This window comes from Zerene cesonia, chromosome 15, assembly GCF_012273895.1.
Source record: "Zerene cesonia ecotype Mississippi chromosome 15, Zerene_cesonia_1.1, whole genome shotgun sequence".
Lineage (NCBI taxonomy): Eukaryota > Metazoa > Arthropoda > Insecta > Lepidoptera > Pieridae > Zerene > Zerene cesonia.
In genome coordinates, this window is record NC_052116.1 from 348,698 (window position 1) to 363,878 (window position 15,181).

Below are 15,181 nucleotides of genomic sequence, written 5' to 3' on the forward strand. Positions count from 1 at the left end.
ACAATTATTTTTGAACTCAAAAAAATGTGTATTATTGGCTTTATCTGTGGCAGGTCAAGCGAGTCCCTATTTGAGAGAGCTTTATAACAGTTTAGAAATAAATTGTTAGAAATATATCTTTCCAGTTTAGGACACAACTTATTTAAAGAGCAACCACAGAGTTTCTTGCCGGCTTATCGATAGAAATTACTTTCCGAACCGGTGGAAAATGTTATATTACGTTATAACGAATGAGGTAAGAATGAACTGAACCGAGTTTTTCATCGCTCAACGTCGACTTTTTATCCAATTCGACACAACTAGGAACATTTGAATTTAACTTAATCGTACGATAATTGACATGATTTTTTTTATGGTTTTTTTAAAATACGACAAAAAACAATAAAAAAATGAATGCCAATACTTAAATACCAGCAATTAAATAATTTTGTATTCTTTGTCCCTCATAATCTTTCTTAATGTTGGAGCCGAGCACGCTTCGACACGAATTGGGCCATCTCGTACTGGGAGAGTACCCCCACAGAAGACCAGCGTAAAATAGTAGAATGCTACTGAGTTTCTTACTGTGAGTGTGGCAGCCAGAGGCCCGTTTTCTTTTTCTAACCTTTCTCAGTCCTTTCTTTCTTTCCAGTTGTCAATCCTTTCTTTCTTATCCCTTACCCCTTAAAAGCGGGCAGTGCATTCACAGTACCTCTGCAAACGTTCAAGAACGGTGGTGATAGGCGAACCACCAGTTCAGTAGCTTGTATAATGTTATAGATAAATCTGATTTGTAATAATTTTCAAATGTAGTATTCATTTTTAACTAACTTCGAAAAGGGCCGCGGTTCTGTTTTTTGTACTATTCAACATTCGTACCTATACGTGTTGAACAGTACATACCTAATTAATATACTGAGTCGATTCTTCAAAATGAATCTTTTAACTTGATAGTTAATCCATTCTTATTCAGAGTTTATCCTGTGAGTTTACTCATTAGCTGTTACAAGCTAGTTTACTCATTACTATTTAAAGTATCGTATATTGTATTGTATACTATGATTACCACAGAGTACTTTGATACATAATATATTTGATACATACAGTTTGAGTTTTGTAGTTTTGACATTTGACAGATATTTATTTTCTACCGATTCAACTTGAATTCAACTTCAACTTACAAATTACAGAATAATTCCATCTTTCAAAAACTTTAAATATTTTTTTACGCTTGCTAGTAATTCCTTAAGAAGATAAGAATATACGAAATGGAAATGTCTAGGTTTTCCGACACTTCTCCTGATTCATTAGAGAACCAGAAATCCACCCGCGTAAAAACATTTGTAAGTAACAGATACATTTATAAGGTTATGCGCTTCATTAACCATTTTTTGTTACAAATTTCAAATTCCATTTATTTTCTAGATACTGCCAGACAAATGCTTCGAGAAAAATGTTGCATGTGCCTGGCGACGGGGGAACAAGTTTACGATATACCCGCGCGGGCAAAAGGCCGGCACAACAACAGATGCATGCGATGACAAAATTTTAGACATACAACAAGAAATCCTGCTGTTTATGCCTATTCTCCGCAAATTAGTCAACGAAGCAAATGGGACATTCCTGTCCTTGCAGAGAGCAGTTGAAGCGGCAAAGACGTCGGACAATCCAGTTGAATTTTTGAAATTGTCTCGTCAGTACCGTTCTATCCTCCGAGTATGCATGGAGGGTTTACAAGAAGCCGAACAAAAGGAAACAGACGGTGTCGAAAGCAAAAGTCTCCAATCATACATAACTATATTCTATTCAATTGAGTGCATTTGGCATTTATGTGAGATACTATATATAGATGTCATACCAGGGGAAGTTGTTCTGCCATATATATTGGAGTGGGTCAGGTTCCAGTACCCATGTCACGAGCAGTGTGCAGCTGTCATGTTAGAGGCGTGTGAGCGAGGTTCGGAAGATAATCCCGATTATTGGGACACAGTGACGGGTATGGTTATTCAAGGAAGAATAGATGTGGCAAGGGCACTGCTTAAGCTTCACTCAAATTCTGATAGCAATGAGTTTAAGTTACTTGATAATTCATTGAGGACTATGCCAACATACAGTGTAAGTGGTGTTCTATATTCATACATCTTCAAATTAAGTTCTATATACTGTAGCTATTTTTACTGCAATTTTGTATGTCTTTATTATCATCACTGTTTACGTTTTTGTGCATGTTAATTTGTTTTTTTCTTATATAATTGTTTTGTGTTTATATGCATAATTGTATGTTCGCTTAAATAATTATGTGATCACTTAATTAGTTAATTTTTGCTTTGCATATATTCTTTTAGTTATTGTATATGTCCACATTGCAGGTTTACAGTGGGATTTCAAGCGGAGAGTTCACAATATCATGGAAGCACTGGCAGGCAGAGTGTCGGTCGAAGCTGACCAGCCGAGTTTTAGCTCAGCAACCACAGTTGGAACTTATTTTGAGGGTATTTCATATTCTTCTTAAGTTATAAGATATTTAATACATATGTATGTAATGGTATGATGAATTATAAAGAAACAATAATACTAAACTTCTGCTTGATGAAGTTATTCTAAAGTTTTAGATTATTTATTAAATAAACAAAGATTTTTATTATTTAGAATGTACAAGTAATCTTAAAGAAGTTTATATCATATTATCATATGATTTATGGGTTGAGATACCCTTAGGCTATGCTACATAACATTTATATCTTGTAGATAATGATCGGAGACTACACGGCATTTGAGATAATACGCACCAAATATACTTCATGGTTTGACGTGCTTGGTGGTTGGATTCTGTTCACCATGCCCTGGGCGAAGCGCCGGGAGCTGTCGAGTGCTGCCGCGGCGTGCGCTGGGCTGGCTACCACTACGAGGACACATTTGGATGTTATTGTACAGGCTGCGCTTGAAGGTGACCTGCATCAGGTACTGGGCGATTATCTCCGATCTATATATATTGAATAGAAGTAAATTGCTAAATGTGTTGTTAATTATAAAACTCGAGAACAGATCAACCAATTTCACTGATATTTTTGTTAAGGCTTAAGGGAAGGTTTTTGTGGATACTATAAGCATACCATGGATGAAGTCAGGACCTAGTAATTAAATCCTACTATCCTACTAATATTATAAATGCGAAAGTTTGTGAGGATGGATGTATGTGTATGTGTATGTATGTTTGTTACTCTTTCACGCAAAAACTACTGAACCAATTGCAATGAAATTTGGTATGTAGATAACTGGACAGCTGGAATTACACATGGGCAACTTTTAACCGATATTCCTAGGGGATACAGACTTATGCGGGTGAAACCGCATGGCGCTGCTAGTAAAAGATAAAATCATAACATAAGATTTTGAAAAAACCAACCATCTTCCTGTTAGACTAAGCCAGTTAAAATAGATGTCCACCCCAATATTATTGGTATAACTTGTTCATACACAATACTCTTTCAGGTTATACATGAAATACAACAAATATCAGACAACGGCTGGTTCGCCACTCACCTCACTGATATGCTCTACCACTGCGGCAAGCTGCAGATAATGGATAAGCACCAAGTTGAGTGAGTACTGTGTTTGTTTATTCTTTTAGTTTATTTGAGGGCACTCATATCATTTTTTGGTTGATATTTCTCATTACCTTTTTATAATTCTTTGTTTTATACCATAATCAAGCAACTGAGCTGGTTCACCCATGATCATTTGCATAGGTAGTGCCTCTGTGAATACACTGCCTTTAGACTGGAAAGATGGAATGGGCAGGGAAAGGATGAGTGACAACAGCTGGTGAAAAAATTGTTTTAATAATTCGCCAGATGTTAGTTTTTGTGTGAAAACACTAAGAAGGCACTGAGATATATTTTTACAATTTTTTTTAATTCTCATTTCTAAATATTTCATTGCAGTGTCACAACTCGCCTTCGAGATAGTCTTATTCTAGAATACGGTTCACTAATGATGGAGCATAAATCTCTATGGTCGGTGGGGCTTTCGTACTTGGTGACATGTCCTCCAGAGGGTCTGAAGAGAGCCGAGTTGCTGTTGGAGAGGATCCCGTTGGATTCAGAGGCGAAAGCTATGAGAATAATTGCCGAGGCTAATAAATATGGATTGCTTGAAGTCGGTAAGGAGATTAAATTTTGTTTTAATAAATTTGCATTTTGGGTGTATGATATTGGTCTGTTACTTTATATTCTGTTTGTAATTTTATACTGCATAGTCAGCTAGTGGAGAAAGAGATTTTCTGATTTTTTAACATTGTAATTGAAGGATTTTTAGGGTATTTTATGTATTTTAGTTATCTGAAGGTAGTTTTAAAATTAAAAATACTGTGTGATATTATTTGTCATTGGTCAACCTGGCTTATAGGTTTAGTAGTTTGACTGATTTCCATAAATGTAGGTTTGTTTGCAACATCAAATCAAATAAAAATTAACATTTTTTATGTATGCTACACTCGTAAATACACACATGAGATATTTATTTACGTACATTACATCCATATAGTCATAAGATCTCTGTAAAAATGTCAGTGTAGTAATACATTTTAATCTTAAAAGGGTTGCTGCTTTGCTGACGGCGAGTTCTTTTTGCTACTATTTCTGTTTTGTGTTAGATTTATAAGATGAAGATGTTTTTTACATAGTGGCAAATTTCTATAACTATGCATTAATCATATGTCGTATCGTGGCAGTGCAGACGGTGTGCGGCTGCATGTCGACGCGGCGGCTGGGCGCGGGGCTGGCGGGCGGCGCGCTGGCGTGGGGGGGGCGCGCGCGCTCGCCGGCGCTGTGCCGGCGCGCCGCCGCGTGGGCGCTGCGCCGCTACTGCGACGGCGCGCGCGCCGATTTGCTGCCCGCCGCCGGCGCCGCGCTGCTCGTGGACGACACGCTGCTGCTGCTGGGTGAGTGCCGACCCGCTACAGTCGGAGTGCTGCTGGCGCTGCTCACATGCTGCACCAGCACCAGCTACTGGGGTACTCACTAGCTACTGCCCTGACGAGGCGAGATGTCGGCGATGCTTACGAGCTGCTATTTCGTGACGTGGAATAATGTCGTTTGGGCGTGTCACTATATATTGTGCTTTATTGTCACGGCCAATAAAGCAATCGCAGCAATGCACGAGTGTCATGGCACTGCTGGATCCCTGATGTGGCACTTCTGGCCAGCTACTTTAATGCGGTGACATGCTGCAGTGTATTAGAGAAAGTAAAAATCAAAAATTAAATTAAAATTTATTATGTTTCAGGTAAATACTGTGACTTCCATAGACTATACAATGCCAGGGAGTTCAAAAAAGCTGCCAAGTTACTGATCTCATTGATAACTTCAAAGATTGTGCCTGACTAGTAAGTTCAACTATTATTTATTGAGCACCATAATACCCGTTATTAAGATGAAATATTTTTGCGCTACCCGCTTTTAAGAGGAAAGAAATGAAGAATGTATTATTACCACTGGAATGAAGGAATAGTCGGGGAAGGGTGAAGGAAAGGAAATGGCCTCCTAAGTTAAGCTCTTTATATGGGTGTTATTGTTAATTTAAGTTTGAGTACACAATGTTTTCTCTTTCCAAATAAACAATTTTGAATTCAACAATAGAAGTTTCATGAAAAAAAATATCTTACCTAATATTGTGAAGGGGAAACTTTTGTATTTTTTTATGTTTGTAACATTTTCGCCAAAAACAATTGGAACGACTTGACCGAGTGACAAAGTCTATACCTGTACCACAGACTAAGCCGGGGCGAACAGCTAGTCATTTATAAACATTACTAACAAATTATGCAATCCTTTCAGTTTCTGGGAAACCCTGCTCCTAGACAGTTTGCCCCTACTCGAGACTGAGACACCAGTACTGTCTGCTGAAGACACCTACGAAATTATGCTGTGCCTCGAGCTTCGCGCCGTCCACCTCGACGGAGAGAAGGCTGAGCTGCTGCGACTGGCGCTGGTCAGGAACCTGGCGAGGACAGCGCTTATGAACGATAAGGAAGAAGAGTAGCGTGAATGTGAATCAGCACTGGAATCATGGTGTGCGTTGTAACTGGAAAAAGTTAAAGGGATGTGTTGATATGATGTTAGTGATGCGTCAATGTGTTTCATTATGTACTAAGTAAATAAGTTAACATGAACTGTTGATACTACAGTGTATTTTTACATTTCTAATTTTTTATGTAGTATCTAATAACTGAATTTTAAATACTTACTGAAAATGTTAAGTATCTCTTCTATTTAGTATTTTATACAGTATAAACCAAGCCACCAAATTTTTATTAACAATTATAGGACAACTTATGAATGATTTGATACTTGATTAAGAAATCTGGATGAGGAAATTGATAAATTAATTTTTTCATGAGAAACATAAAAAAAGCTTGTGTGTCAAAGTAATAATAAGCTAATAAAGAGGTTGAATATGATTGGCTTTTATTAACTTAGAACATGTTGCTGCAAACTATCGTAACAAATGTGGTAATAAGAATTCTCGATTTGAATGGCACACAAATATAGTTTTTATTTATAAATATTTATATGTGATTATCCTTACAGATCACATGGTTAATGTGTATACATACTACTTGACTTTGTGATCTGCGTATAGAGTATACAGTCTTTGGTATGCCTTGTGTTATCTTTCACATGTTTTCTTTATATCAACGATGACAATGAATATGGTGGGATGCCTGCTTGGTAAGCACTACCACCACCCATGAACATTTGAAGATGTGTAACAATTGATGAGCTTACGCCTCTACAAATGGATTGCCAGCATTAAATTGGAGAGGAATTGAGACAATAGAAAGGACTGGGAAGGGTAAAGAATATCATAAGGGCCTTTAGCATCCCCACTGACCTACACACATGTTACTATTTCACACCAATATATTTCTGCTGGGGAGCAGTACTTCCTGTTGCCAGCTGGTACAACATAAGCCGAAGCATGCTCTACTCCCACAAACAAATGTAGATTTACAGTTAATGCAACTAAACAATAATGAAGTGAACTTTGAGAAGTATCTCTTGTATCAAACAATAAGTATTGTGTTAAGGGCAAATTGAGAGTATGTGTAGGTTAAAAGTGTCTAGTGTAAACATTACATTAAGATTATAGAAATAATTACACCATACTATGCAAATCTTTATATTAGTATGGTCAAGTACCTTCGAACAAAACAAAAATTATAAAATAATCACAATTAACATACATAGTATGCAATAACTTAAACGATGAAATCTAACTCTATTATCACAAAAAATAGTAGTATCAAAAAAGTTGTTTTACTTATGTCTATCATAAAACGATTCCATGGATTCCAATTCTTCGATATGATGGTTTAATATAGTATCAAACCCCTTGTAATGGAATTTACCATAAAATAATATCCCTTTTAACATATACGGAAACCATATACGGTCATCGGGCCACATTTCGTCAAATGGAACTTGGTCACAGTGAAACCATTTCGGGCGCATTTCGTCAGTTTCTTGAGGGGTTCCTTGAAAAACATTTGTCGAAAAAACTCGTACGTCCATTAATGTAGGTTCCCCTTCGAAGGTAAATTCCAAATGAGCTATATTCTTCAAATCAACAGTTTTTACATCGACGCAGCATTCTTCTTTTAGTTCACGGGATGCAGCTTCAAGGATGGATTCGTTCGGTTCTAGTTTCCCGCCGAAACCATTCCATTTGTTTACACCAAAACCTCGTTTCTTCAAGCCTAATAAAATCTCCTTGTCTTTTCTCAGGAATACCAAGGTGAAAACTTTCTTCACCAACATTTTTTTTGTGTTAAACAATCACCAGGATGTATTTTTTTTTGATATTCAATAAAAAAGTCACAATTATTTTATTTTATATAAGACATAATATACTAACATAGTTTTAAGAATTAATTGTTACTAACAAAATGAGTCTGAGTTGCTCGAAATTAAATAAAAAATAAAAATAATACTTTATATAATGTACATTCAAATTGTTAATTTTGCGGTTTCCTTCATTTTTTCAAGTTTTGTAATAATGTCAATTGTCATTTGTCATTTGAATTGTGTGACATACTGACCTCGAAAACAGATTAAAAATGTAGGTAGAATATGATGAGTTGATATTAGCACCAGCGAGTTAGAACTTATAATGAAATATTATGATTACTATGAACAGTTTCGATTAATAATTGAAAATATTCACATGTTTTTTTTTATAATAGCGAGCAACAGAGCTAGTGGTTCGCCTGACTGTAAGCGATCACCACTGCCCATGAACGTAACAACAATACGCCCCTACAAATGCGAGATTTTTGCGAGATAAAAAAGAACGGAATTGACGACAGGAATAAATCGATAAACTGGGAAGGGTGAGGAAAATGGATAAGATAGACGACGGATAGATATAAGGAAATATCTACAGTATCATCATCAGACCATATTATTATATTATGTTCCCGCGGTTGGGATACCGGCCATAATCCACCACGCTGGCCAAGTGCGGCTATGGTCATATTGTCGAACTTTCGATTCATTGATATGCCAGTTTCCTTACGATGTTTTCCTTCACCGCTTTTAAGCAGTGGTGATGTTATCCACATGCGCAAATAGATTAAAAATTATTTTATGTATATCCTGCACGCTCGCTTGATCGGACCCTCGATTAATCGATTTTATGTCCATGGTCCTCACCACTGACCCACCGCTGTTTTTTATTTACATATCTATTAAAGCGTTCAATATTTTATTGGTAGTAGATATATATTATCGACAATGTTGATGTATTTGACATGAGTAATATAAATAATAAGCAGTCTTGATTTGATTTTATTTCAATTTTTTATTTTTACTATTCAAATATTCCTATTTTGATGATCTCAATATGCTGTTCTCTAGCGGGCAACTGAGCTAGGGGTTCGCCTGATGATAAGCGATCAGCAACGCCCATGAACATTAGAGTATGTAGAAGAGGTATGTCTCTGCGGATGCGCTGTACGCTTTTAAAGGGTAAGACAAAAGGAAAGGATAGACGACGGGGAAAAAGGAATGAACGAGTGAGGAAAAGGAAACATGCCTCCGGCTCCCCCACTCACCGTACGAAGCATAGTGGTATACCATTATTTCACGCCGCTTTTCTGTGGGGGTGTGGTACTACCTCGATGCGAGCTGGGTCAATTAGTGCCAAAGTGTGCCCACATTAGACAAATCGAGATCCATTTCCTTTAAGAGCAATATTATTGGTGTCAAGATCTTAATATCTACAAGATTTTTTTAAACTTTTGAACAATTGTAAACATCTGTTACACGTACAACACTCGGTTCCGTTGAAACTTCGGCACATAAACAAGCTCGTTTCTGGCAGATCGTTGATAAATGTATATGGCAATCATTTTTTACCAACAACTGGGACATTTTGTACACGATGCGTTATTTCTAGGCGGGTTCTATATTAACTTCACATATACGATGACGCATAACTAATTACGCAATGCTTTATTAATGATTCTACTAGAGAAAAGTTCGTTTATCCACGGTTCCGCACCTATTTAATTAATTACTCATTTCATAATCAACACAATCTCTTCACTCTGAGCACCATTTATAGTTAACTAGGTACCTTTATATAAGTGGGTATTATAAATATAAACAGTCCTCGTGAAAAACTCTATCTATAAAGCACTGAAACATCTTCTCATGGACTAAGTCCTTACACATATTATAGCAATGTATCGAAATTTTTGAAAAATGTATTCTATCTATAGTTACATATGAACATCTTAAACGTATATACAGATTGGGATATTATTACAAAAATACTTAGATTTTAGGACGGTATTTTTATTAAATAGCTATTAGTAAAGAGAAAGACTTAATATGGGTGATGCTATTACCATATAGATGACTCATATAAAATAAAAGCTCGCCCTAAGCTTAAAACTGGCAATTGGCACTTAATTCATACATTTAAAATTCACTTTCGTAGATGTGTGCAAACCAATATATGAGTACATCTTAAAATATATTTTATAATCTTAAAATATACTAATACGTACAAAATTGTAATAAGTATTATAGCAGCATGAATTTATTTATTTTGTAATCTATAATTAGTAAAGTTGTACTTTTTAAACCTACTGGAAGAAACTTGTTCCCACGACACAGGGAATCCTAGTGTGGGAGCAAGGGTTCTTAATCTATATATATATGTAACAAAATTTTTTGATAAATAAATTATTGTTTATTGTTTATTTATACTGATCTCAAACATTTGCACTTTTGTACAAATGCACGCTAGAACGCTTAAACATTTTCTTTCCTATCTTTTACCCATTCGTGTGTTACCTGGGTAAAATTTATAATATGAGTAGGACTAACTTACTACGTCGAAGACAAACTAAATCGTTACCGTCTCAAAGGCAGGCGCAATCTTATAACATATAGCTGATATTAATCAAGACGCCTATTTGATTGATATGAATGCAGTGTGTGCTCGATGGAGCAAAATGATTTATGGGGTGCTCAATTTGATACGTACCTATGTTTTATATGAATTTCTTTTTAACTTGACTGAACTTTCAGTTTCTTGCGATAAGGAAAATTCATTGCAGAGATTGGGTGGAACAGGAACAGTCAGACAAATAGAAGAAAAAAAAATGTATTATTGGAACATGTCCAATGAATAGATCCATGTGTTCAATTTTAAAATTATAAACAGAAACTCTAATTAAATCTATCGATATAGATAGCAAATTTATGAAAGCATATCATAAGTTTTATCATAACTGGATAAATTTCTAAACTTGTCCGAGTATTTTTATTTAATTTACTCAGAATACACATCGTTTTGATAACAAAGATATAATAGAAGATTAAAAGAATAAATAACATGGTACGCGTATGCTACTTAAGAATCCAGTATTCAATAACAATTTATTAGAAACAGACGTATTCATTTATATTGTAACATATTAATACAAGATCAGCGTGTCAAAGTGATAAGATAATTTGTGTTTATTTAATCCACGTTGTATTTTATTGATAATGCTGTTTTGTTTCTTATAATTTCGGACGATATTGTTTTCTGTCAGGTGAATATAATTGATTTTTAGCAGTATTACAGAAAAATGTTATTCATTTTGTAACAAACACATCAGCGTCGTTATAAAGTTAAGTTATATTGGTTTATAGTGTAGGTATTACACTAATATTATAAATTTGAAATTTTGTTTGTTTGGATGTTTGACCGTCAATCGCACTGAAACTACTGAAGGGATTTTAATGAAATTTGGTATACAGACAGGGTAAGTGCTGACTTGGGTGATACGGTACTTTTTATCCCGATTAAATGCTCTCTTGGGTTCGGAATCTTAATATCCGGGCGGAGCCGGGATGAGCGTGTAGTTAACTATATAATAAATAGGGCAAAATAAACAACACGCATATAGCGTAGGGCAATAATGTAGGTTATTTACAATAATGTTTAGGCATATGGTACTAAGCTTTGCTACTTTATCTAGATAATTTTATCTCTTAACCATATAGGAGGCTTGTGTTCCAGCAATGGGAACATGCATGGGCTGATGATGATGATGTACCCGGGTACACCAGTATACCAGTCAAGTTGAATAGTATATTTTAATAAAATTTCCAGATAAGATGGCATGTGCCAGTCCATGTCCAGATTCACTGCAAGGTGCCGCTGGAAGCACCTTCGCAAACTTGCTGACTCACCTCCTTGCTGCTCAGTGCTTGATAAAAGAACCCTGGCCTAAGGATCACTTGGACAGAGTAGCTGGTATTATTATTATTTATTTACATTGTGAATTACATAAAAAATCTTTTGTTTCCATCATTTATTGGAACTAGAATAATACAAACATCAGACGAAGAACAAAATAGAGATAAATAATAATTTATGTAACCGTGTAACACTTTACTATTACATCTATATATTTTTATTATTTAATTTAAATGTATTTCATTTTGGCTAAGCATTAATAAACAAACATTTTAACGGAATATATAATTATTAAAATGTTTTGTTTTAAGATGGCGATTCTTTCGACTTCATTATCGTCGGTTCTGGAACAGCTGGATCTATAATTGCGAACAGATTAACAGAAATCGATCATTGGAAGGTCCTACTCATAGAAGCAGGTGGTGATCCACCTATAGAATCTATTGTAAGTGTTCATTTTATGTTGAGTTAATTTTAATCCTCTTTTATTCTGCCGTTTTAAACTATTTCTGTACTTCCAGATTCCAAATTTTTCTGGAGCAACTCATAATAGTGTTCACGCTTGGCAGTATTACACAGAATTGGATGAAAGTACAAATAGAGCATCAGTAAACGGGACGTCTTTTTGGCCACGTGGTAGAATGTTAGGCGGCACTGGCTCTATCAACGGTCTTCTTCATATGAAAGGAAGCTCTGGTGATTATGAACCCTGGCACCTTCAACCAAACGATGGCTGGGATTGGGACACCATACAAACATACTTCAAGAAAAGTGAAAAAATGATCGACCCGTTCATACTCAACGATCCTGAATTAAGTAAAAATCATGGAACGAAGGGAGATTTCATTATAGATCAGTTGAATTTCACGCACACTGAAATCGTCGATAAACTTACGGCTGCTTATCAAGAAATGGGATTAAAATATCTAGAAGATTTAAATGGACCAACTCAAATGGGATATGGTAAAATCCGTGGCAGTAACTACAAGGGCAGACGAGTAAGCACTGCAACAAGCTTCCTTAATAGTGCTAGAGATCGCTCAAATTTATACATACTTAAAAATGCCTTTGTCGAGCAAATAATTTTCGAAGATATGAAAGCTATAGGGATAAAGGTTTCACTTCACAATGATCTGAAGGCAACATACTATGTAACAAAAGAAGTAATAGTTAGCGCAGGATCTGTAAATACACCGGTGTTACTGATGTTGTCTGGTATTGGGCCTAAATTCCATTTGGAAGAGTTACAAATCAAAGTTCTACAAGATTTACCAGTGGGAGAAAATCTTCAAGATCACGTCCGTATTCCCATACCAGTAACATTAAACAGTGGAGCTAAACAAAAAGATGGTTCATACTGGTATAAGGCCGCTGCTCAATATTTATTGGACCAGACCGGGCCGCACGCTACAAATTATGACCAGCCAAACATTAATGCTTTCCTATCAGTACCAGATGGCAAACGGTTACCAGACGTTCAAATTGATCATAATTATTTTGTTCCCAATACAAGTTATGTTTATCCAATGTGCAGAAACATTATGTCGTTTAATGATGAAATATGCAAACAGTTTTCAAAAATGAACGCGGAAAGCGAAATGATCATATTTTTTGTGGCACTCTGTAGGCCTCATTCCAAAGGAAAAATATTGCTTCGATCGAAGATACCTACAGATCACCCGAAGATTTATTCAAAATATTTCAGCGACCCCAGAGACATGACTACGTTCGTCAAAAGCTTGAAACGAGTAACAGATATTGTACAAACTGTTTCGCTTAAAGCGGTAAAAGCGGAATTGCAAAGAATATTTTACGAAGATTGCGATGAATTTGAATTTAAAAGTGATGAGTACTGGGAATGCATGGCAAGAACTGTGACGTATAACGTGTATCATCCAGTAGGGACAGCTAAAATGGGAGCCAAGGAAGATAAAAGCACTGTAGTTGATAGTAAATTGAGAGTTTTAGGTGTTAGCGGATTGCGAGTAGTCGATGCAAGTGTAATGCCAACAATTCCTAGTGTTAATACAAACGCAGCTACTATGATGATTGCTGAGAGGGCTTCTGATTTCATTAAAGAGGATTATGTAGTGTCTTTTAGTAAGGATGAACTATGAAATCTTGTGAAGTTATGAATAAAGAGTTGATTAAAAATTATTCATTGTTTTAACAATTGCAAATAAATGCGAATATAAGGATGCTTCATGTATCAAAAAGGTTGCTAATACTCTATAAAAATAAAAATAATAGTGATACATTCGACATTGTCAGTTGATGATGTTATGTCTGTATATAATTTGCTTAGTTTTCTTATTAGTTAACTTCACTGTAATAGTACCAATATCAGTGGTAGATAAAGGCATTTTACCACTTATTAAGAACTCTTTAGGCATTCAATTCTATATAGACGTTGAAAACGAAGATCGCTTTCATACTTGCCAAATCCATACAGTTAAACGTAAGTGTTGTATAGCTGATCCAGGAAATAATGCGTGTCTCTCTACGGACCTATATAGCGAGGCCTACGAGGTAATCAGACCAAGAGACCGTAAAACGATTATATATATTTATCCTGTGATATATCAACATGATTTGACAGGATACTGTGATATAAATTTAGCTTATCGGTGTAATACTTATCAGGACATTTTACAAACCGAAATTGGATTTGATACAAGAATCGCGAAGCGATCTAAGAGATTATTAAAAGCTTATTTAGGCGTTTATAAAGGAAGAATTTGTGATACGATTGATCAAGATCCTTTGAATGGTTGTACGCCAGTTAATTGTGATTTCAAATACTTTGGCTATAAGCCCTTTTACGATAAAAGTTTAAAAAAATGCGTAGCAGCAGCTACATGTATCGGTGATTTTGATAAAGAACTGCCTGACATTGTGTATGTTCCAGATGTTAATTCATGCAGAGACTTAGATACGCCAATGACAGTTCAAGATATTTATGCAATAACGACTGGTTTAGGAACCGTAACTCAATCTACATCGTATGAAGACGTAAATTATATTGAAGCAAGGTCTAATTGCTCGACTATTTCTCAGAATATTAATCTTTTAAGGGATTTGTTGCGTGGCAAATTATGTCCATGTTCAGAAGATAAGATAATAGATTTTAGTGGGTGTTTCCAATCAGCATTATTGGCAATCATTCTCTGTATAGTAAGTGTTGTGGCAGTACTGTTCTCCTTTATTTGCTGCATTAATGTAACCGTAAAGGTATACAAACTATGGTCGAAAGGGGAATTATCGGAGATTTGGCGAAGTATTAGAAGCTGCGTGAAGATGAAAAAGAAATGCAAGAAGAAGCGATCTTATGTAGATAAAGAAATAAGGAATGCCCTTTTAAGAGACGTTATTGTTAGAGATATACCTATAGAGCTGAGGGAGAGTGTTGTGAATGTGTGTGACAGGATAGGGAGGGAAGTGG

General features: G+C 35.7%; 3 protein-coding genes across 3 annotated transcripts; 2 read left to right on the forward strand and 1 right to left on the reverse strand.

The window, feature by feature from the left end:
* The first annotated feature begins 1,118 nt into the window (after positions 1 to 1,118).
* On the forward strand, positions 1,119 to 6,438 carry LOC119832660 (nuclear pore complex protein Nup85). Its single transcript, XM_038356363.1, has 9 exons — positions 1,119 to 1,322; positions 1,405 to 2,094; positions 2,349 to 2,471; positions 2,728 to 2,940; positions 3,472 to 3,581; positions 3,924 to 4,141; positions 4,712 to 4,921; positions 5,266 to 5,365; positions 5,817 to 6,438. The coding sequence occupies exons 1-9, from the start codon at positions 1,248 to 1,250 to the stop codon at positions 6,019 to 6,021; spliced, it is 1,944 nt and encodes a 647-aa protein (XP_038212291.1). The 5' UTR covers positions 1,119 to 1,247; the 3' UTR covers positions 6,022 to 6,438.
* A 707-nt stretch (positions 6,439 to 7,145) lies between these two features.
* LOC119832319 (7,8-dihydro-8-oxoguanine triphosphatase-like) lies at positions 7,146 to 8,036 on the reverse strand. The gene is made up of 2 exons (XM_038355981.1): positions 7,966 to 8,036; positions 7,146 to 7,847 (listed from the first exon to the last, which is right to left on the reverse strand). Exon 2 carries the CDS (start codon positions 7,797 to 7,799, stop codon positions 7,299 to 7,301), a length of 501 nt encoding a protein of 166 aa, XP_038211909.1. The 5' UTR covers positions 7,800 to 7,847; positions 7,966 to 8,036; the 3' UTR covers positions 7,146 to 7,298.
* A 3,621-nt stretch (positions 8,037 to 11,657) lies between these two features.
* On the forward strand, positions 11,658 to 13,877 carry LOC119832411 (glucose dehydrogenase [FAD, quinone]-like). The gene is made up of 3 exons (XM_038356084.1): positions 11,658 to 11,796; positions 12,051 to 12,184; positions 12,261 to 13,877. The coding sequence occupies exons 1-3, from the start codon at positions 11,658 to 11,660 to the stop codon at positions 13,854 to 13,856; spliced, it is 1,869 nt and encodes a 622-aa protein (XP_038212012.1). The 3' UTR covers positions 13,857 to 13,877.
* The last annotated feature ends 1,304 nt before the right edge of the window (positions 13,878 to 15,181 follow it).

Bases quoted from the DNA above. Each gene is read 5' to 3' on its own strand.
- LOC119832411 (XM_038356084.1), top strand. From the start codon at position 11,658: ATGGCATGTGCCAGTCCATGTCCAGATTCACTGCAAGGTGCCGCTGGA. The intron at 11,797-12,050 runs GTATTATTATTA...TTTTGTTTTAAG, and splicing joins TCACTTGGACAGAGTAGCTG to ATGGCGATTCTTTCGACTTC. The intron at 12,185-12,260 runs GTAAGTGTTCAT...CTGTACTTCCAG, and splicing joins ATCCACCTATAGAATCTATT to ATTCCAAATTTTTCTGGAGC.
- LOC119832660 (XM_038356363.1), top strand. From the start codon at position 1,248: ATGGAAATGTCTAGGTTTTCCGACACTTCTCCTGATTCATTAGAGAAC. The intron at 1,323-1,404 runs GTAAGTAACAGA...TTTATTTTCTAG, and splicing joins CCACCCGCGTAAAAACATTT to ATACTGCCAGACAAATGCTT. The intron at 4,142-4,711 runs GTAAGGAGATTA...GTATCGTGGCAG, and splicing joins ATATGGATTGCTTGAAGTCG to TGCAGACGGTGTGCGGCTGC.
- LOC119832319 (XM_038355981.1), bottom strand. From the start codon at position 7,799: ATGTTGGTGAAGAAAGTTTTCACCTTGGTATTCCTGAGAAAAGACAAG.